This window comes from Cariama cristata, unplaced genomic scaffold (genome assembly GCF_000690535.1).
Source record: "Cariama cristata isolate BGI_N322 unplaced genomic scaffold, ASM69053v1 scaffold9820, whole genome shotgun sequence".
Classification (NCBI taxonomy): Eukaryota; Metazoa; Chordata; class Aves; order Cariamiformes; family Cariamidae; genus Cariama; species Cariama cristata.
The window spans coordinates 1-24,812 of NW_009594104.1; the positions used below are offsets into that span (position 1 = coordinate 1).

The 24,812-nt window shown below is 36.7% G+C and overlaps 1 protein-coding gene across 1 annotated transcript in view; it reads left to right on the forward strand.

Annotated features, from left to right (window-relative positions):
• Positions 1-3,344: 3,344 nt before the first annotated feature.
• Positions 3,345-24,812, forward strand: part of NEDD4L (neural precursor cell expressed, developmentally down-regulated 4-like, E3 ubiquitin protein ligase) — a gene marked incomplete at its 5' end in the record, with an annotated part of 45,077 nt that continues 23,609 nt past the window's right edge. Inside the window, 7 exons of the mRNA XM_009696747.1 lie at positions 3,345-3,419; positions 5,424-5,483; positions 12,930-13,061; positions 13,549-13,668; positions 16,190-16,387; positions 17,736-17,813; positions 20,061-20,115. Of these exons, the coding sequence (XP_009695049.1) occupies positions 3,345-3,419; positions 5,424-5,483; positions 12,930-13,061; positions 13,549-13,668; positions 16,190-16,387; positions 17,736-17,813; positions 20,061-20,115 (718 nt within the window). The remainder of the gene's footprint in view (positions 3,420-5,423; positions 5,484-12,929; positions 13,062-13,548; positions 13,669-16,189; positions 16,388-17,735; positions 17,814-20,060; positions 20,116-24,812) is intronic.

A 24,812-nucleotide genomic window follows, 5' to 3' on the forward strand; every position in this document is an offset into this window, starting at 1 on the left:
ATAATGATTCTATGATTCTATGATTCTCCAACAGCATGCCTAGTACATCCAGTCTGACCTTTGATTGTTTTACACGGGGACAACTCCAACGTCTCTCCATCCATACACAGTTAAATCTAGATATACAGCTAAATTGTCAACAGGTAGTTGAGGAGTGACTGTATGTGTGTTACACTATTTTGTCACTCTCCTCATACATCTATGTAATGCCAGAAAACACTTCAGACTTGCTCGTCAATACGTGTCAGACAAATCCTTTCACATTAATCTTTAGCATAACATAGAAACAAGGTGTAATTACTTTTTTTTCCCCTATATTTTTTTAAAAACACTGATCTTTTAACAGAATGTGCTCTTAGGACTGGTGTTTTCAGGTAAGAGTTGGAGTCTCTGATACCCCCCTCCAATAGTTTGCCTCATGGTGTTGCTTTATTACCTTTCAGTGGTACATAAGGCTGCCCATGTGAGCGGTTATAAATAGGCTAGGTCGTTTGCGTGTTTATTAGTGCACTCATACCATTAATATCCAGAAAAGGGGTAACACTAGTTACTTTTTGATTAAAGATGAGGTATCAGTTGTGCAAAACAATAAGTTTTAAGAATTACACAAGGCTTGTTTCTGTACATGGAACTGGCAACCTCAGTCAGACCACACAGAAAAACTGTGTGAGAAAATGCATTTGAAGTGAAATGCTATTTAGATGCTGATTGATTTTATTGAATACTGTATGAATGCTGTATTTTGTTGAATACTGGACAGCCCTGAAGTGATCAGGCAGTTGGACTAAATGGTCCTTGTAGGTCCCTTCCAACTGAAATACTCTATTCATGGCTTGCTTTGTTGCCAGCTCTCATGACTCCAGTATTTATTTGGGTTTGTTTTTTTTTTCTTTCATTATATGAGATTTCTCATGAGAGTAACAAAAAATGATGATTGATGATGCCGTGCCTAATGCCTTCTAGATGTCTTGGTACCCGCTATGGGAATATTTCAAAATTACTGTAATACTGATGTATTTCTTATGTTGGACTACACTGTCTAGACCAGGTGTTAATTCTACAGGGCAGTGGTCTCTAACTGATGTAGACAGAACATTAGTTCCTTCTTAAATATAGAGAATATTAGTGTGGCACATTAGTTCCTTCTGAAACATTTTTTAATTGGACAGCAAGCGTCTTGTTCTCAAGAAGTAAAAGCTGAAATTATCTTTGAAGATCTTCCTTGTAATTTTGGGATGTGAAGAAGCCTCTGTGGCTGTGAGTCCCAAAAACAATGTTGTAGCGAGTGGAAAATGTAATTACTGATCCTTGTCACTTCTCAGGTGCTGTCCCTTTATAATCTGAGCCTGTCCCGTATGGAATGGAATTCAGTCACTTGACACCACTGTGCTTTACCATCTTATTTTTGATGAATCTCACAGGTTTGTGAGGAATTACATTTCGGTATCAAGCAGACATGCTAGCATATCTGCTTTTTTTTTTTAGGGCTTTTTCATTTCTAATTCATGATCATGAAGGGTGTGTCTTGGGAAGTTCAAAAGCTAGAAGGCAAACAGGAAAACTAAGACTTGATTTTTTTAAAAGGACTTGGTTTTTAAGTAAATAAATTTTTAAGACTTTGATGTCTCATTCATAGTATTTGATTTTGGATATATTCTTTAATGACTAATTTTGGTCAATAATGCATGCCATCTGTGAATTTCACCATGTAGTAATGAGAACCAAGGTGGAACATTCACTCCCTGAAGAGCTATATTACAGCTACAGTTTTCATTGCAATGTCTGGTTTTAAGAGAAGTGTCACCTGCTTCATTTTTGTCCAGGAAACAATGTTCTCAGCTTAATTACTCAATTTTTTTTCCATCTCTCTTAAAATTTTTTTCTTGATGGACAGGTTGGCCTGCTTTTCTGCTAAGATTTCCCCTCACTTGCAAAATCATGTGAGACAGAGGATTTTTAATGTAAGAGTTGCCCTTTCTATTTGACCTTTCCAAGGAAATTCGTAGCAATTCACCTGATCCTTACTGAGTTTAAACCAGAATTCCTGAAGTTAGTATTTTGACCTGGGGCAAAATACTATAGTTCTGCTACTCTTTTGATAGTAGGGAAAAAAAATTTCTATCAGAATTTGTTCATGTTGACATTTCTCCTTTAGAAAAATGAATGAGCCCTTTTTTTTCTAGTATATATGAAGGGTCACTGTCAAAAGAGAAGTTGTATATACCACTACCTGGTAAAACAGATGTAGATACTGATTGTTACAGGAGATTTTGTTACAAAGAGGTTTGTACCTCTAAAACATAAGTAATCTCTCTAGTAATTGCGTATATTCTAATGTCTTTTTTTTAATTATTGCTTAGATTTATAGGTGCCCTAACGCTCATTACACTGTAGAGTTCTGTCTCTAGCAGTTAGTTTAGTTTTGTATGAAATTTGTGGATTAACTCCAGCCAGCAAACTTCTGAGCACTTCTATGCCATTTGTTAAAGAGTAAACTTTAAAGCTGTTCTTAATGTTATTATTGAAGAGTAAGCTAAGCATCGTGTGCTAAGATGCAAATTTGGAAATTTCTGAGTATGCCAACAGATGATCTCAGCAAGTCTCCCACTGTGGCTTTAATCCCAGTGAAGGTACTGCAGAACTTGCGACTTTCCCAGCCACAGGCTCAGGATGTCGTAGACACGAGAACCACGTCATCATCCCCTGTGTGGGACTGGCATCTTCTCATGCCCCTGTGCGAGTAATGAATATAGGGGTTAACTGGTGCAGTAAGCCATCTGTAGAAATTTAACTCTAGCCTATTGATTTTTCAAGGACCGCGTTGCCAGTATTCAGCCAGAAGTTTTACATTTTCCTTATGCAGCTTAATATTACCTCTGGGTTCTCTAAAATGTCTTCCAAAGATACTTGAAAATAGTTTTTCAAAAGTTCCATGGCATTTTCACATGCCTTTATGTCTTTAGTTAATCTTCCCCTTTACTGCTGATTCCACAACTGTTAATTTTCCTGCGTTTTTTCCCAGATGGGATGGCCTGTCCTCTTAACTCAAGTCAATAAAACATTGTAACTTGGATACTGAAGATGAATACAAGATGTGTATCCAAGCACTTTCCTTTTCTCAGTTAATCTGAAACGGTCCAGGATGGAATGCTGAGAATTTAGATTCTTTTCATTGCTTGCCACGCTTATGTAGAAGTATTAAAACCAAAGACACTGCAACATAAATATGATTTTTTTTTTTACGGGTTTGGATTCAATGGGAGAAAAGTAAAATTACTGAATAAACTCTCATGTTTTAAGACACCTTAACTTAAAAACTGTTTGTTTGTTTGTTTGTTTTCCAGCAAAGGGATCCTTCTTCAAGATTAAGATCTTGCAGTGTAACAGACGCAGTTGCTGAACAGTCTCAATTATCCTTGGTAAACCAAAGCTAACTTCTATTTCTTTCTTTTTGTTTGAACATTGTCTGATTCTGAATAATATCTTTTCTTAGGTCAGTTCTAGTCAGGTATAGATCAGCAACCAATATGGGCATATGACTATCCCAAAGAGTAATGGATACCAAATTAATATCATCATGGTCAGCAACTAAAATGAGGACATTCATGTGAGAGAAAAACGTTTCGACTCTGAGAGCATAGTCACACTAACTTTAGTTATCTAACATAGAAATGTAGTTTACTACACTCCAGATACATAGTCAGTGGAGAGAGAAAATCCTCCAAGGGGTGTTTTCAGCTGGACTAGGAAAGGGCAGTAGCACCATCTATACTTGGAACTGTAGCAGCCACAGGACTCTTCTATCAGGTATATTTTTGTGTGCCATAAATAGATTTTACTTGGAATATATACGTCTATATAACATTAAAAAGGATCCAGTGTTTTACCTAGTTGTAGTTAAAAGGAGCCTTTTTGTGATAGTCCTCATACAATAGAACTGAATAGAATTGCATCTGTTGTAGCTTTTTAATTTGAGTAATTCAGGTAAGCAGCTGCTTCAGCAGTTTTATTTAAGTACATTCTTTGAACAGGAAAGGATACAAAGATGTTTTTTAAAAAAAGATTCTCTTTCACATCATAAACATGCACCCCTTCGATTTAAGTGATAGAAAGTTCTACGTATTTTGTCCTACAACCCAAGTGTGAGGATTGCAAAGGTGGTAGGCTGTTGAGAGATTACTTAAAATAGGATTGGCAAGATATGCTTTTGAATAAAACTGTTCAGGTTTTCAAAGTAATTTAGTATTTTAAAAAATTATACTTTTCTTCCAGGATGCTTTTTCCCTATTATTTATTAGAACTATATTACATATGAATCTACAAATAGCAAATTTGTGTGTCTTTTTTTTATGGAAATACTGAGTAAATACAGTACATCAGTAAGTTTGTTATTAAAGCTGATGTCTCTCCTTTGCTCATTCTTTCTGTTGCTATTGGGCAGACATTTACAATAACCATAGCGTTTTTCTCTCAGTTTAATTTTTTGACACATTCTAGAAGTTGTTTAGTGTATCTACATTTACTGCTTACAGATGCATGTAATAGCTGTTGTTCCACAAACTGCTGCTGAAGTATTGTCTGTCTCTTTACTTTCTCTCCTGGGTAAACAGTGGGGTGGTTTCCAGTACAATTACACTATAACTGTCTTCTCTCTCTACTGGACAAAGGTGACTCCAAATGCAGTCTGTTCCAGAGGCGTTCTGCTTCTTCACTTAATATCACTTTGTGGAGTCTGGGTTTCTTTAACTGCTGTAGTCAGATTGGGATTGGTGATACGTCTTTCGCTTTCTTATTGTAAAACATTCATTTCATTAGCAGATATTCAAAACAGCAGAATTGAAAGCATTGCTCTAAAACAAGGGTGTTACCTGATCTTAACCGTATTTAATCCTTACTGAGCTAATGATAATTTATATTCTAGCAACTAAGTACATACTTTCTTTCTAAATACAGTGTTCTTCTTGACTATGTTAATCCTTACTGAAAATTTACAGTATCGGTTCCATCTTTTTCATCTGACTTCTTCTGTGCACTCATTGATGACCAGAATGTATCCATTTTGTTTTTAAAGACCATGTTTATGGGCAGAACATGCAAAATTTGTTTGGGCAGAGGGGGGAATCATGTTACAATTAGAGTAAGTGTTGTTCTTATTATCATTGGCAATACTGAACATATAGAATTGGATACAAGAACTCCTGAAATTAGTTCCCATGGTGGTTTTTTTATGAGGTTCTGACTTGGTTATCAGTGATTGATGGCTCAGGTTTTTTATGCTATCATCTTAAAACATTATTTCCATCTGATTTCTCTCTTTTAATGAATTTGAGCATCTGTGATTCCTTACTCCTAAAGATGTGACAGTAATCTGTGACCTTCATCACTAAATATACTTATGTGTAACATTAATTATCATTTAACAGCAGAGTGGTCCGTCTAGGAGAGCTCGTTCTTCAACTGTCACAGGTGGTGAGGAACCAACGGTAATAATACTCTTTATCAAGCACTGTCTCTAAATACTGTTTTCCAGTAGTTGTTCAGCAGTCCAAGGCTGAATTTTTTCTTTGCTCATCCAATAAAATTCTGGAGGTGCTTTTGTGAAAGTGTAATACAAGGAATGGGGTTTTAATTTATATTGGACTTTGTCAAAAACATCCCATTCTTTTTTTAACCTGATTAAATGTCAATCTGAAGCAGGTTATTTAATGGAAAGAATTTTATAGTAAATATCATAAATAGCTTTTATGAATATATGCACTCCTAGATAATTTGTTTCAGGGACAGAAATATAATTTAAACTTGGTATGTTTCCTATTTATATGTGGGTAATGTCAGATCTTAATTTGGGTGTTGATGCATCATCCTGTAATACAGTCTATATTTACTGGGTTTTGAATTTTAAAAGCAGAGAGGCATACTTGTATTTTGTTCCTGCAAATAGCAAGGTTTTTTGTGTCCTTGCAAAACTTGCTTGACTTGTTAATCACTATTTAAAATGTGCTACATTGAGCTGTGAGGTAAAGAAGGTCTTCTGTTGGCAGAGCATCTTGTCTTGATTATACTTTTTGGAGCAAAATACTAATATTTTTCTGCAAATAACTGAGTTCAGACTTCACTGACTCACAATCAATACAGGTATATCATAGATGTTTTACCTAATTGTATTGCAGTTTACTAATGGGGCCCCACCCCCCCACTTCATCTTCATTCAGCGTGCATTGATACTCTGAAACCCAACTCTGTAGCAGAGTTGGGACTTAAGTAGGATTCATGCCTTTAAATCCAAAAACATTGTCTTCAAAGGTTCCCATTCTCTTTGTCCTTTACGCACCTGAAGTTGGTAGGCATTACAATCTGTCAATAGTAAAAGTTTTCGGGTCACTTCAGTTTTGCTTTCAGAATCCCTACAAAACCCCTCGCTGGACTGGGACCCACAAATGAGCCGTTCCTCAGCTCGCTCCCTGAGGAGGTGTAATTCCGTAGGCATGCTGGGGCACGCCCGACAGAGGCACCGGGGTGCACCGCACTCAAACGTGATGCTGCGGCATCTTCAGAAGAAGTGATGATGCCCCTTTTGATAACTGGCTTAGCTGAATTCCTTAAGAGCAACAAGCACCGAGTTCTGTGCCCTCCTGCGTATGAGATGATTTAAATCCGCGTGGCTCTTTCAGGAATAGTCCCAGTGCAGGACTGCCTTTCCTCTTGATTCTGTTCTGCAGTGAGAATGAAAGACGCGTTGCACAGGCGAGGGAGCAATAACCATGCGTGGCTCTTCAGCCCGGTGACGGATGCGCTCAGGGAGTTGAGCCCCTTCAGGAACAGCAGTTAAACCCAAGAGAGGCATATCCTGATGGGTTGCTCGGGCTGCTCTTGGTTTGTGTGAGAGTTGCTGTTACCACCGTGGCCTCACCCTGTCTGGTTTAGAGCGTGGCTGAAGTCAGAAACGGGCTGTGGTGATCTGTGGGTTGTCTTGGCAAGCTTTGGGGCCTGAGGCGGCTATTCAGGGGCATATTCATGCAAAGTAATGTTACTGGATTTGTTTTCCACCTGTGGGTCCAGATCTAAGCATTTAGATAGCTGGTAAGAAATTGATACACTAAATATTATGTGTAACAGTAAAAGTGTTATATCTGCCCCAGATACTCTTCATACTGGAGTGACAGAAGATAGCTAAATCTGTTACTTGAGTGTGTGTAATAAAAGTGGTGTTGATGGTTGTAGATAAAGTACGTGTTTGTGCAAATATATCTGTGGTTATTAACCACTTTGCTTTTCAGGATTTATTTATTTTCTTTTAGTCCCCAGGACCTTTACCATTCCTCTGTGAAGGGTACATTGTAAAACTAGTCTGAGCAAAACATCATGTGTCCCAGCATCTCCATTCTCATGACATTTTGTCTTTAACCATAATGCTTTTTTTACCCCCCACTCTTTACTGAAGATCGTTGTTAAAAAAAGTTCTCGTTTGGGGTAAAAAACTCTTTATAAATCTCCCAAGTTTCTGCTTGGTGTGGTAGAATATCTTTTGCACCGGTATCTAACATACAGAGAGGAGATTGATACAGATTATTTTTTTTTTTACATTTTACAGATTGCATTATGGGTTGCATTAACCCACAATGGATAGTAAGGAGAAAGGCTGGTGATAGCTGAACTTATTTTGGTGACATAACCAGCGCATCTTTCTTGTCTTTCTATAGCCTCACTGTCAAAGTTGGTAATTTGCAGCATGCCATCATATAGTGAATAGATTGTGTATTATTGCAACTAAATTATTCCATTTGTTAATGTAAAATCTTAGATTTATCCACAGCTTATGTTTACTCTGTGCTGTAGACAATAGACAATAGAATAGACCAAACAGGTAAGAGTATGTAGCAATTATCCATTGGTCCAGAAAATCTGTGAGTCACTGTCAGCCCTCTCAATTGCTCCCGGACTATCAGATACCTTAATTATCTAATTTTTAACTAGAACATTGTCTGTGGTCTGTTTTCAGAGCCTTACTATGGCCTTATTGACCACTGATTAAGGGTTTGGAAACCACTAGAACAGTCTTGGAAAAGGTAGTCTCCTTATCATTGCCTGCCAGCTCTGTGAACTTAAGACGAGTGCAAAAATAGCATAGTCTTTCTAGCACTTGACTGTTTAGGAAAGAAACCCATCAAGAGTCTCATAGTTTGTTTCAGCTGGTATTACTTGGGTTCCTCATCTGTTTTCCTCTATTTCCTATTGTAGTATGTCAACTTTCTGACCCATTCAGTATCTTGTCTCGTTTCCGTTCTTGGTTATCTAGGCCATTCTCCAGCTGATTGTGTCAACTGTCCTCTTCTCAAAATGCAAATATACTGACTTAAGCAAGAATCCTGGGAAAGAGGTCTTGAGAATAGAAGCAAGAAAAGGAATTACAGTTAATTACTGTGCTGGAGCAAAGAATGCACTGTGTAGAAAAAGAATGCATCCTCAATTTCAAGAGGAACCTTCAGAGGCCTAAAGAAAGTTATTAAATCCTGCTGTGCGATGTAATTGACATCTTCGATCTTTGGGTAGCAGTTTTCCACTGTATATGTATTTTTAAATGGAATGATTGTAAAACACAAATCACTGTTTATAAGGATGTGGAAAGAGTAATTTCTTTGCTTGCTTTGTGGCTAGTGTGCTGAATAAAGACCTAGAGACAGAGAGGCCCCTATCCAAGTAGCCTTAGTTCTGGCTTAGTACTCCTCGTGCTCTTGGGAGTCTGCTTAGTAATTCAAAGCATAGACAGTGTATACTTTAAGAAAAGAAAATATTTTGTAATAAGATGCAGAATACTTGCACTGAGGAATCTAAGTAGTAAAATAAGGGAAAACAGTGAAACTCTTAGAGTTTGAAGACATTAATGAATGGATTGCAGTTACTGAACTGGAAACTGGAATCATACTTAGCCATCTAAGCTTTACCAAATCATTTTGCATTCAACCTGTTCATCCTATGTATGCTGTAAGTGGGTATAGGCTTTTCTTGTACTGTCAGCCATAATGCAGTTGCTCAAGATTATTTTTTTTTCAATCTGGCAAAAAAAATTTCCTTTAATATAAATTCAATATAATTAAAAATCTTTCTGTGGCATTTCTCACATGACTTTAAATTTCAGTCTTTTTAAGCTTTTACTACTCTTACTGGTTTGTGGCAGAAACAATGTAGCTTCTAGTGCATCAAGCTCTGAATTAAGGCATCTTGCGAATTCCACTTCATGACAATTTTCTAGTTCACTACTTTCAGCATACAGATTTCTTGAATAGTGCTTGCATATATAATTTGATAGTGACTACTTCAGGTTTACAATAAATTGAATATTCAAAGTACACAGCCATAGGATAGAAACAAGTCTTTTATCAGGCTACTTTTTTTTTTTCTAATTTTTTTAAAATATCCTTTATTATGGATAGCCATGACAGATAAGAGGAAGAACATATCCTGAATTTTCCCAGGAGATCAATCTCAGTGTTTCTTTAAACATTGAGGGCAGTAGTATGGTACGGTAGGAATAAAAGTTTTTCATAATGTGTTGGATTTTTAGTTTAATTACAAGTATTAGAAATTTTTATGTTTAAATATACTTAGCTTTTTTCCATCAGAAGAATGGTCATCTGTGCAGTTATCACTTTACCAGGAAGACTCCTTTCTAAAACTTAGAAAGCTTAGCAATTGGTTTCTAACCTACGTGAAGGTATTTGATAATTTTCAAGGCTGATTTTTCCCTTGCTTTTATTTTAAGATCATACTAAAAAATCGTTGAAAGAGTCTTCCTTAAACGTCTTTAATCTCTTACTCATGTGCACTGCTTTGTATTCCAACATCCGTTCCAGGTGTTCACGGAATTCAATTTGCATCCCACCAGTGAGAATTTAAGAGCTCCGAGCCATGTATCAATGTTAATGCTTTGCAGGAGTGAACCTTCAGTCATTCGTCTTTACCAAAATCATTTGTCCGTAGAGCTGGTCTCCTTCTGCCTGTACTTGGGCTGCTTGCGTATGAATCAGCCCTGAAACAGAGGCTGTGTTTCCGATGGTCATCTCAGATGTGGGCAACGTACTCGGAAAAGCTCACAGCAGAGGCACCTGTGCTTACTCTTAAGTTGTTGATACCATCAGTGAGGTACACTTACATCTCTGCCTACAGGGGTTTAACTCGGGCTGCCAAAGAATGGATGAAAGAAAAACCCGTATCTGCCCCTAGTTCATTGGCTTACTCATTCTCTTGATGTGAGGCTGAGACATACTGCTCTGAGAAGAGTAGTGCTAGTGGTCAGCTCTTCCCAGCAATTATTTTATACCTTTAATAAAAATATCTTCAGTCTGTGTACTCTGTTTCTCCTTTATCTAGCACAGCAGCACATCGTCTCCATGAGTTGCCCTGAAATTGCAAAGTGTAAATGATACACCTTCACGCTTGATGCGTGATAACATGTTTTCTGTGAAAGGTCAGAAGGAAAGCATGACTGTGAATCAGAATTCTGTCCTTTTGGGGCATACCACCTTCAAAAGTGGGTTTGGTGTTGGGGTTTTGTTCCTGTTTTGTTGGTCGTCTTTAATGTAAAGAATACCATAGACTGAAATAAAGACATGCTTTGCTTTCTGCAGTAGGCAGTTACCTTAAGTATGTAGTCCTTTGAGAAGTGAATTGGATTAATAAGCATTGGAGTACTTTGACCTTGAGAGCAAAGGACAATTCATGGTATGCATGTGTTTGTTAGCCCTATTCCCTTGTTACGTCCAGTAATTGTCTGTTGTCAGACATTTGGTTTTACAGACAGTCTTTCTTCAAACGTTTTTAAGTGCAGCATCCTGCTTCTTTCAGGAAAGGGCTTGTAAAAAACATCTCCTCATTTCCAAGCAGTCTAAAAAGAATTCATGAATCATCTTCGTGTAAGCAGCAGATTGTTGGGGGTGGAAGGGGCAGCAACCAGAGCTGCTTTCTGCATCTTGGACCTTGATGCAAGTCCATTCTCTAGTTCAGAAGTCAGAACCATTTCTTCCTAATCTGAACTCTGGCATTAACTATTACATCAGCTCAAAAACTTGCAACGTTGCAGAAAACTTGATGTTCAGGTGCAACAAGGGCAGTAAGTTTAGCAGGTCAAGTACAAGTTTTGACTTTCTATCTGCTGTACTGCTTTGCGGTGCTACCTGTCAGCATTTAAACCTGAAATTCTTTAAGGCCCCGTAAATTCCCATTTTACATCCATAAGAAAAATGCCATGTACATTGCTACAACGTGTTTAGGGGAAGCAGTGATAAAAGCAGACTGCTAGGTCAAAGCAGTTTGGTTCGTTTTCTTACCACTACGAAACCGCCTGTTTCTAAGGGAATTAATGTTATTGATAATATATGTTATCATATATCATGTTGTAATATGAAATAATGTTATTGATTAATTAAAGCACTGCACAGTGCAGTTCATGCGCTGTTTTTTCTCCGTTATGTGATGAAGATCTTTAGGTTTCATCATCCTTCTGCTGTCAAGGCAGATATTTTGAAAGAGTGAAGCAATCTCTAGTATTATAGTCTCCTGATAATTAATGTATGAATGTATACTCTAATGTGATTGATCTAATAATTAAACTAAATGCATATTGAACCAAAGATCTAGACATAGGTACTGAAAAGGACCTTGCACGTGCCAAGTCTTTGATGCAATTATTAATATATGGGTTTATTAGGGAGCAGAAGTACTGTTCTGCAGAGTTTAGCAGGTTGCTTCTGTCTGCTGTGAATGACAGAAATTCCTGTATCTCTCTCGCTCTTAGTATTTACATCAATTACTTGAGAAAAGCACCTATCCTGAGTATTCTGATTTTCTTGTTTGCTTCACTGACAGCCAGGATTGCTGTTCTTAATCTGTTATACAAGCAAATGATGTCTTAACAGAAAGAGGAGTTCCAAACTGGAAAGTGACTATGCTTAATAAACATGTAGTTTTATGTAGAATTTATGGTCTAAAGACTACGACTCTGTGGGCATCCTCCCCTTCTAAAATACATACCAAGATGCAACCAGGGTTAAAAATTCTCTCTAGGCTATTTTTCTTCAAGAAGCTTTGCTGTTTGTGCTACAATGCATTTAATTTTTTTTCCCTCTAAGTCCCAGGAAAAAACATCCGGTTGGTTTAAGCGTTGATTCATTTTCCTCACAGGAAGTACACAAGACAACATCAGCAACGCGCAGTAACATAATCATTGTCTTGGATAGTGATAAAACTTGCTTAGTGACAATTAGTGCCTTTGGCGCTGTTAGTGTTACCTGTATATTTTTGTTAGAACAATGTCTTTCTTGGGGAACTTTTAGTAAAAAAATGTTTTCATAGTAAAGTTGGGGCTCCAGTTTGGGGTGTATCTTGTGTCTTCAGGACACCTAACCCTGAATGCAACATTTGTAACTGCAACAAAAAGGTTAAACTTCAGTTTTTAAACCCACCGTAGTTTCTTGCAGCTGATTCAAGACGCCCTGTGGTAAAGAAAAGAACAAAACTTGGGAGATCTTGACTCAACCGCACGGTTACTTCAATTCTTACTTATCCATTCTAATAAAAGGGAAAAAAAATCCACCTTTTTAAGGACAAATCATTAAACCACGAAGTTCCTTTTTGTCATTACGTGTATCTACAAATTAAAAAGTTTGAGGGCATATAAGCTTAGCTGCTTTCTGAACAAGATACCTGAATCTGTGCAAAAGTGAATCAAAAGATCTATTGGGAGAAAAAATTATTTGACTCAAAGGTACTTGAAGAAGAGCTTATATTAAATGAAACCAGAAACCGTGTTTTTCTGTATGTTTGTTGTATTTAAGAGTGTTATAAGTTTAAAGTTCCTTTTTTTTAAACAGACTTATGAAATTTTTTTTTTTGCAATTATAAAATAACAATACAGTAATTTCTTGCTTGAACAGCCTTCAGTGGCCTATGTACATACTACGCCAGGCTTACCTTCAGGCTGGGAAGAAAGAAAGGATGCAAAGGGCCGTACTTACTATGTCAATCATAACAATCGAACCACAACATGGACACGGCCCATTATGCAGGTATGATCTGTTATAATGCTTAATTAAAGTAGCAAACACTTTGCATGTATTGAGTGTAATTTCAGTTGAAGCAGCTCCTCAGAACTCTGATATTTTAAAAAAAAAAATTCCTAAGCAGTGTCATGACAATTCAGGATAATCATAAAAAATTGCGATGACTGGGATTTTTTTGTTACTTCGTTTAACTGTAATAAGGTACAGATTAATTTGATTGCTACAATGGAAGGAATTTACGGAGAGGTGCATATGAACTAGTAAAAGGAGGTAAATGCATTCTTAGGCTTGAATTTGAAAGTTGTGTTGATCTGTTAATAGTGCGATACATTATTTGCCCTTCCAATGGATTTAAAATAAATATTTTATCTTTAAGAAAGTGTATTTAATATTTCATAATAATAATAAATAATTACATCATTTTTTAAGTGCCCTAACTCTGGATGAACTGTGTTTCTGACCATTTGATAACTTGGTTTTGCTTCTGAAATAGCTTGCAGAAGATGGCATGGTTGGGTCAGCAGCAAACAGCAGCAACCATTTAAGTGAACCCCAGATAAGGCGACCTCGTAGCCTCAGTTCACCCACGGTGACTTTATCTGCTCCACTAGAGGTGAGAAACACTGTAACCAACAAAGATCACTTATTTCTGACCTCTCATTCTTTGTCATCCTTATAACTTTTTATTTCCTTTTTAGTCATGCAGCACAGCCACTTTTTCCCTGGTGCTGGTTTTGCCCTGATACATTGCTGTTTTCTTTAACAGTTTTCTGTCTGGATCTTTATATTGTACAATGGTGTTACTTAACTTTTATGGTGACTGAATGATGTGTTTTAGATATGATTGTTTGGTTTGCTCAGCTAAAACATAATCTGTGTGCATGTCTGAAACACATGTTGTTGTGGCTTCCTTCAAGTGCTATGAGTGTATAAAATCAGAAATATTCTTTTAAGTTGAAACATTTATTTTGATTCTGATAACTTTGAAAATAATACATCCAATTAGTTTCGAAAATCTTTGAATTAAGATACTGATTGCATTTTATATTCCTTGTCTTTCAAAAGGGTATTAATTTCTTCTATGTATCTTTAAAAGTAATTCAGAATACTGTTGAATGATGTTCACTGCAACATGTCTGAAGAATAACTTAAGTGGCTTCTTACGCAATCAAAGGCAATGTGTCTTTTATTTCTGAAAGTGTGATTAAAACTCTTGAATTGGTTAAACATGGCTGTGTTGAGGCGAGTAAGTTTTTAAAAATTTCTTCTTCAAACTTAAATTACGGCACCTTATTTGTCCTTCTCTCTCACCGTCTCTTTCCTACTTGTGCACCCTTTGCCCCTGCAAAAGTTTACCAACAATCCAGTGAAGATTGTAACATTTAGTTCATTTTATGCATCATTCTTCTTTGTTCCTTATACTGAAATGTACTCAAAGTATTAAGCAAGTTGTTAAGCAAAGGTAGGATTATTGGACAGATCGTAGCAACATGATTATGGTTCATATTTAAAATAGATTATCTCTACTTTTATGTAATTCAGATAAACCCTTTAACATTAACTAATTAAAACAACCCTTGCCACTGTTAATTTTGAAGACCAAATTCACTGTATTTTAAATACATTAAATTAAAATATTCTGAATGTCTTAAACTAAAACATCAAGGGCGGTTCCTCTCCCTGTTGACATTTTAGACAGTGGAGCTGGTGGAAGTCACTGACTAAGCATCTGAAATGTGAGCTAGCTTTTAAGGGCGATAACCTGTTCCGCAGCTACAAAACCAGTATTCTCTTCACTTCAGAATATTCAGCTAACCAGTTTGGTGGTTAGTTTGTTCAATGCTCAGAAATCACAAGGGTGTTGAAGAGTGCAAACATCTTCTTATACCCACCTCTGAATTAAATTTTTTTTTTAAAGAAAGTAAGGTGTAGACTTACTGATACTAAAATCTTAAAAGGATACAACCACAAGAAAAAAAAAATTAGTTCCACTTTTTAGAAGTTAATTTTTTTTTTAAATAGTCATTTTATTATAAAATGTTCAATTTCTTTGTGTACAAGGCATAAGAAAAGCTTTTCTTTAATGCAAGGTGTTTTAAAGGGTACTTTTGAACACGGTAATCTAACTGCATTTTGCAGCTCAAAACAAGCCGCAAATAAGGCTAGAATAGTTTCGTAAATATCCATGTTGGTGCCTCATTTTCTAATACAATACTCAAAAAATAGTAATTAAATGTAGGCCAAGTTAGAGAATTGCCAGAATAAGCATGCATAGATTTACTGAATCTTAATAATTAGCAAAACAAGAAGAAAACAAACTATTGTCACGTATCAGCTAATGAGAGCATGGTTTTGGAAAGTAACTGAGAAGCGCGAATGCAAACAAGATTTAAACATAGCACTTAAGTCTTGTTTCCCGATTCTGATAGTCTGTATTTTCAAAGGGGAGTAAATCTGGATCAAATTTTTCAAGCTGTTTAGTCATCTAAGCCTGTAGTTTCCCAGGGAAATTTAAAAAAAAACAAGCAAAAAAAAAAATCCACATGATGTAACTTCTGTTTTTAACCCATAGGCATTGATCAGTGAAGCAGTTTTGTGACTGTGATTATTTATTTAGGGGGAAAAAAAAAAAAATCATCCAAAATCTGTAATTGCAAACCTCTGTTTATTTTAGGAACTTGTTTCAAGTTCATATTTAACTGTTTTGTTTGTAGTTATAGTTGAGGAATGCATTGAAAAGTGGATAACATCACCACACATTTAGGATACTCTCTTGTTGTAAAGTGAGATACATTGCCCCATGAAGCACGAAGCGATGCTTTTATTTTTTCCTTCGTAAAATGACATATTGACATGTACAGGGCAGCTGCGGTAAAATATATAATCAAATGTAAATACTGTGGATGTTATCATCGCAGAGGGAAGTGATAAAACACTCCATCCTTCACAGCAAAAAGCTCGGTATGTTACAAGGAGCAGAGTTTAGCTAAGGAAGTTCTAGGAAATCAATCCCAGCGCTTAATTCTGGTATTAATTACATCTAGAATGAAAAACTAATTGCTGTGAAACTGAATTTTATTTGTTGTAGAGTATTGAGTGACATTTGACCAATCTTCATCTTTCATTTTTTTCAGGGTATCAAGGACTCCCCTGTGCGCAGAGCGGTGAAGGACACCCTTTCCAATCCACAGTCTCCACAGCCCTCACCTTACAACTCTCCTAAACCACAACACAAAGTTGCACAAAGCTTCCTTCCTCCTGGCTGGGAAATGCGAATAGCACCCAATGGCAGGCCCTTCTTCATTGATCATAATACTAAAACTACGACGTGGGTAAGAGAAATGCTAGATAATGAATTTTAAATTAGTTGCCATCTTTTAAATGTTTCTGTCTTTGTTTTCCTGCCTATATACCCCCCCATTTTATTGTGGCGTTTGTCTTGTCTTCAAGGGGGGATTTGTCAGCCTAACTTTTCATAAGACTGATGTAGGAATCTCGCTGAACCTCCGCGCAGTCACCTACAGTAGTAGCAGACTTGAGCAGCTAATGGCGTGAAATGACTGCAGCGCTGCCATTGCTGTACTCAGAAAAAGGAAGCTTGTTTGTTCATATCCCCTTAGATTTTGGTGCATTTATACATCATATACCATGCAGTAGTGTTTTATGTTTTGTATTTGACCTTTTTATACTTGACAAATTGCTGCATGCAAGTACTGTCCTTTAAATTCCCCACATTTGGGGTTTAGAGGCATACAGTGCAATGGAGATTTGGATTGTTGTTTAGTTTGAGACTGTCCGTAATTGTATTGTATTTCACTGTGACTAGCACTGCTTTTTTGTTAATATAATGTATGTTCATCATCTTCAGTTAACAGAATCCATTTTGTACTTGTTTTATGTCATGAGGATCCATTTTTCAATAATTCTGCTATTTTGGTCAACAAATTGTAGAAATGAAATTACACTAGGAAAAAAATGTCAGAGACAACCCAGCATTTCACATCACCCTTGAAATACAAGTTGCACTTTAATTTGTTAGGCATCATTCAGATTCCCAGTGACCACTAGTTACGTGGCGTATTTTTAATGGTGGTTCTTAATGGTGTTCCCAGGTGCATGTGGGTAAGATATGTGTGTGGAAATCTCAAGCATTTTTTTTGTCTAGATTTGTCTTCTGTGACCTATTTTACTTGCCCCTTTTTGCCTCATTGGGACATTGATGTAATAATACCTGAGCGTTAATAAAAATGTAAGGAGCTAATTTTCGTCCTTTTCGAACCTTTTTATGATAGGATGGCTTATTTCTCTTATGGTTTTAAGAACCAAAAATGTGCATATTTAGCTAAATGCCACTTATGGGAGTGCATGCATTCCTAAGAACAGAGCTGTGTTTTTTGAAGCATATCTCTGGATATAATACACTTAATGGAGTCAAAGTCTTACCTAACTAACTCTTAACATTTAAAAAATCATTTCAGTATATGAATCCTAGTAAAATATGTGACACATCCAAATACTAAATGTTCTATCACTTTCACATGTTTTGGTTTGTTCTCAAAAAATAAGAATAAAAGAATAACTGTAATGTCGGAAGATTTCTTTTCCAGATGATTCTGTGTTTGACTTGGTATGTAGATCTAACTGATCTGTTGGATTTACAGTTCAGTATTTCTGTTACAGGAGGATCCACGACTGAAATTTCCAGTGCATCTGAGATCAAAAGCATCTTTGAACCCTAATGATTTGGGCCCTCTTCCTGTAAGTGATAATGTGTATGTATTTTAATATATACCTGCTATCTTATGTGTCTGATCTATTATTGCAGTCTTATATTGTATGTGGACACACATTGCTGTCATCACTTTTCTGAAGATATTAAAGCTATGTGTATATATAGCAGCAAAAAGCTTTATTGTGATCTGTGAATCAGTCAGGCTCTTTGAAGCCAGCCCATAGTATTTCTGAAAAGATGATCTGTTTCTTTGTTTATCTGAAGCTTTGAGCTTTGAAGAAACTTACCTTGGCTTTATCTCTGACTATGTGCTTTTCCATAATTACCTGTTGCTTTAGGAAAAAATGGAGCAGATCGTTGAAAGCAAGCTCTATCAATGTACCAGCATATATTGGCGCTCAGAAATCTAAATAAATTTTGATTTTTTTTTTCAATGAAACTTACATATTCTGCAGAGAAGATTATCATTTTAACATCAGAAGTTTTGTCATACTTGTAACCAAAGTATAATATTGATTTACAGCCCTGTCAAATACAGAGCTTTATTTTTTAAAAACTACATCCTTAATGGCAGAGACTAGTCTATGAAAGCTAGCACTTCTTCTCAGGTGATGATTTTTATGGTGTAGTGTTAATTCAGCTCATTGCCTCATCAAAGCCTCATGAGGCTTTCAGCAACCTGGTCCAGTGGAAGATGTCCCTGCCCAGGGTAGGGGGGGTTGGACCTAGATGATCTTTAAGGTCCCTTCCAACCAAACCATTCTATGATTCTATATATATACTAAGCATACTTTTGAGAAATTGCCATTGAAGTTGTACTTGCAACACTGGAAAGCTTAGTGACAACAAGCCACTAGCTGTCCCCAGCACTCTCAGTGCTCCAGCATGTATTACAGACAAGCTGCTTGCAAAGAGCTGTGCCAGCTGAAGAGGCTACTGTCCCACCCTACAGGACACGGCAGATTAAATTATTTTAGTTTTAAACGGTTTGAATAACAAGTCTTTAATCCTACTCACTTTCGTTGAGCTGGGTTACAGCTTACTTAGATGAAGCGGTCTGCCAGCAGGCCAAAACGAGTGTTGCTTTTGGGCAAGAGTGGTGACAAATGCTACCTGTGGTGAGGGACGATAACCTCTGTTACCACCTATGATGAGACACCCTCTTCTAAAACATCCTAAAAGCTCACTGCCCTTCTCTTGATTAGCAAAAAGTTTTGCTTTGTATTTAAATCAAGCTAGGGCACTTGTCAGGCCAAGCGTCTTAAATCACTGAAGATATCAAAAACTATGCACAGTTGAACATGTTTATGATCATGCATTTCCTGGTTACAACACAGCAGTAATGCAGTCTGTCTTTAAGAAAACAGCTGTGGAAGTAACCGTTCTTTTGCAATTCTCCAGATACACTGAGCATGCGTTAATCTTGGAGGACACATTGCTTAGATAGGAGGCACTGCATGGGAGTAACTGAAGGGCCAGTTTACAGTTTATTCTGTTAATTGCAAGAGGCAAAACGTGCAGTGAAGTATCAGGAGAGTTTGACATATATCATTTGAAATACGTAATTAGTAACAGATTTACACTCAGTTAAACCATTTTTGAGTGAGGTGGGAATGACTGCAGAATTTAACAAGCGTTTCTCAAAAAAAGATTGAAATGAAATAATTTCTCATCTATATTTTATAGAAGTGTGAAGCTCATGTACAGCATACAAGTGGAATGAGTGCTAGTCTGGACAGCACTGCATAGACTAACAGAGTGCCATTTATTCTCCTTTCTATACTACAATTATGTGGAAGATGAGAAAAGGGAATGGATAAAAAGGGAAGAATTGAGGACTAGGTTAGACATTCTTGTCCGCTGTAGTGGCATCCTGGCTTACATATTTACGTAAATAGCCCACATGTGTTTCAGAAGTAGAAGCAGAAACTCTCAAACCTAACCGATGATGGACAATCTGTTCTTTGTGATCATTTCCTCATAGTAGGAAATGGGCATAAAGCCTGATGCAAGAAGTTTCCACTTCCAAGCTTTAAAAAAAATATTTACTGTATTGGATACAGTTACCTGTATAAATAGTCAGTTCTTTGAATGTTCCTAGATTTTTGACCATGACATAATGCGTCTGTGATCGTTTTGTATTTTCTACCTCACAAGCATCTATCAGATAATTTAAGTAGGTGTGAATAATGTATTGCATCAAGCTGTATGAGACTGGTAGTATTTCACTTATTTTCTCTCTCTCTTTTTTTCTTTTTCTTTCCCAATTCCAGCCTGGTTGGGAGGAAAGAATACATTTGGATGGAAGAACGTTTTATATAGACCATAGTAAGTAAGCACTCAGGTACTACAGCAAATAGACAAAGGGAGGTAATAAATATTGAAGTGAAAGCTTTATAATTTTACTCTTCATTTAGGAAGCCAGGTGTTGATATGTGGAGACATTGATACCAGAGACTTAGTGCCCTCATACGGTACTGTATATTCACTGAAAGCTTGCTTTTAATTGGCTCATCAAGCTTTGTCCCTCTCTGACTTGTGAAGCATTAACATTTCTTCTTTGTGGTTTCTTTTGTTCTTGTTGATATTTTGGATTCGTTGTTGTTGTTGTTGATGATCCCATGGCTTATTTGCACTTAATAAATTAAAATATACACTAGGAATAGAAAATAAGATGAGAAAAGATTATATAGCCACAACTCCACATACATAGGCAGTGGAGAAATTAGGACTGATAAGTACTCTTTTCTCTCCTTTAAGAAGGTCTTGTGGCAGTGCTGATTCTGATCTTATTTCCTATTTGTAGCATGTTAAACTGCACCCAGCCCATTAATATTATTCAGTTCTGTTAGTGAAGTTCTAGTGTAAGTGATGTTTCATTGTAGACTTGTCTTATTACAGCATCTCAGAACTACTGTGTGAGTTTTTGTTGTTGTTTGAAAATAAAGCAGCCCAGAAAGACTGGGTTGTTTCTTCTTTTTTTCTTTTTTTTTTAAAGACTTCAGCTGAACTTTATAATGAGATACTTCTACTGATGGCATAATCTTCACAGAAAACAGATAACTCACAAAACTATTAGAAGAGGATATATATGCTACACAAAATTTAGAATTAAAATCTTAAACTATTATACATATTTGACAGTATTCTGTTTTTCCTTCAGTATCAGTAACACTGACTCCGATGCTTATCTGTAGTTGTATATATGACGCTATTAAATCATTAATAAAAGACTGTCTCTAAAGTAATACGAATTTTTGAAATTGTATAAATAGTTTTAAATGAAAATTAGAAATAATACACTCGTCAGGCACAAGATTAATCTCTTTTAAACATCAGTACAGAATTACTATTCTTTATGTAATTGTTTTTCCCAGCAGATATCCAGAAACTTAAATATGGTAAATTATTCTAAACTGCTGCCACTGAAGAGTCACAGAATAAAACCATCTTATTTAAAATACCTGTGTAATTGTTGAGCTTCCCAACCTCCTTTAAAAAGTTTTAATTTTTCAGTCTCCTAAATCTTCTTAAGTATTTTTTAGTCTCTAAAAGTAAACAGAATGTTAAAGTTGTACATTAATTAGAATTGGCCAAAGAATTTAAAATTGTTATAAAACTAACTTTATTTGCATCTGAAATCTCTCTCTGTTTCCTCTTTTGATCTGAGTTTTTTTAGCTTTTTATATAGCAGTTTCTACAAAAGTTGAGAGGGGTTTTGGATAATGCTGCTTGTTTCCAGCAGCTACCCTTTTGGTCTCAGTTTGGTGCCACACGACTACGATTACAAGTGGACTCTAGGAGCAGAGGTGGTGCCAGAGGCGTTACGGTGGACATGTTGCAGCTCCCTTGCGATGATGTTGTGCTCAGTATTTAGGGAATGATGGCGAACAGCGTTCTGTGCTCAGCGATTCGACTTGAGCAATCTCAATAGTAGCATTTGTTTTCACCAGATTGATAAGGAAGTGCAGTGACCTGTGACCGTAAGGATAGGTTTGTGACAGAGCCTGCTGACCCTTACTTGTTTCGTGGCTAACTTTTGAGAGCATATGCTGGAATCCGTCAGGGATCAGCTGTGCTCAGCCCGAAGATGCAAGTCTCAGTAGTCCATTACCATGACAAACTGGCCATCATTTCAGTCATTCCCTGCTAAAGCGGTTAGTTCAGATGCAGCAGATGTAGTCAGTTGCGTTATTAGAATACAAGATAAATGTTGAAGGGGTTGACAGCTTCAACTACTATTAACGACCTGGTTCCCCAGATATATTTTGTAATTCTTCTGCATAATTATCCAACACTGTTGTCCTATTTTTGAAATGCTTTTCTCATCCCTAAGAGGAACTGTAAAAAAAAGTCTAATGCAGCCAGCACACAAACCTTCTCTTGTGGAGCAATACAAACTGCTATTAAGCATGCCATATAAACTAGTAAAGCAAAGTACTGTTAAAGTAATTTAGGTATTACTAGTAGCCAGAAAATATAATATTTTTAGATTTTAACTGTAAACCGTTCTAATTTCTGCAGCGCTCAGTCTTTTAACAAAACCCACAGTGTCTAGTTCTCCGTGATTGGTCCTGGGCTAGCTAAGGCAACATTATTTACCATCCATGAATAAAACAGTATTCTCTATTCATTGTAGCATGTGTATACTTCTCCATTTCCTAGAAGACTTACAGGAAAATATGATCTACCTTTTGGAAGGTGTCATGAAGGAAAACACAAAGGTTTTCCAAGTATATTCCAAACAGTTATCAGTGGTTCACTGACAGAGGGATGGATATGTTAAATGGGTTCCCTTCAAAATCTGTCTTGGATCTGCCATTCTTCAGTATATTCATTAGGGATTTCAACAATAAATTAGGGCGAAAGTTCTCATTAGTTCAGCAAAAACAACAGTGTAGGAGAGGGGAGAGATGCTCACTGGAACAGGATGAGAAATCAGAATGAGTCTGGCAAATTGCCACCGTAGTGTGAAGTAAAATGCTGTTTAATAAGAGTTGCAAAGTGTTACTCAGAATGGGAATAATTAGTAGAATTTGGGTTGAAAAGAGCATGAAAAATGTCATCAACTGGACATGTATTAACTCATCCTGTGATGTATCAACAGGAGTGTCTTAAATAAGACCTGAAGTAATCCTTCTAATCTCAATAGCATTGGTAGTGTCTTGGCTAGGATAATGCTGTATCTAGCATGGGGTCCCAAACTTCAAGAAAAGGGTGGACGACTTGGAAAGGGACCAGACGAAACAGAGGAGAAGAGGGAATCCTCAAAGGCCCTAGAGCCTGATTTATGAGGAAAGACAGAGTATTGTATTTGTGTGAAGACTCAAGGGAGATAGTAGATTTTCAAAAGTGTGCTGCAAAAGGAATGAATTTGTTATCCACATCCACTTTGGATAAGACGGAGAATCTTGAGCTACAGTTGCAGGCAGAGTGGTTCACATTAGGCCCTTCTAACTGTTGGGGCACTTAAGCCCTGGAATAGCATTTATAATCTGAAATCCCTGTCACTGAATACTCTGAAAAGAAAATTAGACAAAGATTAGTCAGTAACATCGTACACTCCTAAGTATGTAGGGCAATAAGAAAGAATTGACAAACTTGCAATCATTTCCAGTTCTACTCTCTTTGCTTCCATAGAGAATTCCCACCATGACTTGTGGCTGTCGGTTTCAAGGAGGTGTAAGAAATGAATTGATATAAAAGCAGTAAACATTGCAGAAGGAAGTTTGACAGAACAGGTTGACGCAAGATGGAAAGGGCCACATTACACATCACGCCTTTATGGCAGGCTCTGGTCTGTAGATCTCAGGTGGTTTCTGGAGCTGTCAGTCTAACAGCCTTCCTCCATAATTTCAATAAGCAGTAAATAGACTCGATGTGTAAAGGGAAATAAAAGAGTATTTTAATATTAAATTAACTGATAGATCAAATTTCTGGAAAGGTGCTTGTGATCTTTTTGAATTTTCTTCCGTTAACATTTAATGAATGTCACCTTTCAAATGCCAGTCCGTTTTAAAACTAGCTTGGGATTCTCAAAACACATGGGTCTTTTCCAACTGCAGAAACGTGGAAAATAGTTGTGTTTTAATATAAGTGGCTTTGGTTCTTTGCTTTTATCTATAGCAGCCATAAAAACAATTTTCGTGAAATTTAGTGTGTTTGTTCCCAAACCTAGCAATTACAAAACTTAAAATCTGGACTGCTGTCTTAATAGGCAATTCATAAATCCAAGCAGCAGTGTATGTAACAAACAGATGTATTGTTATTACCCTTGCAGTGCAGGGAATGGGTGACTTAAACCTTGCCATTGCAGGTGGCATCTAGTTTGGTTTTTGGAGCATTGTCTTATTGTTGCGACATCATCATTTTGTTGTGATTCTGTTGTGTTCAGAATCTTGTGAGGAGCAGTTGTCTGGAGGCAGGGAGAGTTTCACCGTGGTCCTCTATAACCTTACCATATCACCCTCCCGCTGCTCTTAAAAACTGTAGATTTAAAAGAACTGGCTTCTGTCGCGTTACTGCCAAAATCTCCTTTGGTCAAAACTCAATGATCTCTTATAGCGTAACTGTGTAATTTTGCCTCCCTTAATGATCCTATAACCTTTTCATTAAATCAGTGTCTAGGAGTTGGTTTGGGGGTTTTTTTTAAAGAGATGTTATTCCCTCCAAATTTAAATACAGCCTGTCTTTTAAAAGTATTACATTTTGGCTGTCTTCATGCAAAGTTTCAAAAAAGTAAACTTAGTCTGTCATTTGGCAAAGTTTTTGGGTTCCCTTACCTTCCGGGCATGAAGTCTGTGTATTTCTAATATGAGTTGAATCCAAGACCATGTTCAAATAGAACATGTTTACTACTACAGACGCTGAAATAAAAGCAGTGTAAATACACTGGATTCTGTTGTAGTTTTGTACTTTTGAATGAGTATTTTCAACTAAACGGTGTGATGGGGTTTTGATATAGATGGGTGAACGCAACCTTTTCTAACCCTGAAATACTAAGTTGTGGAAATGGTAGGGGAAGC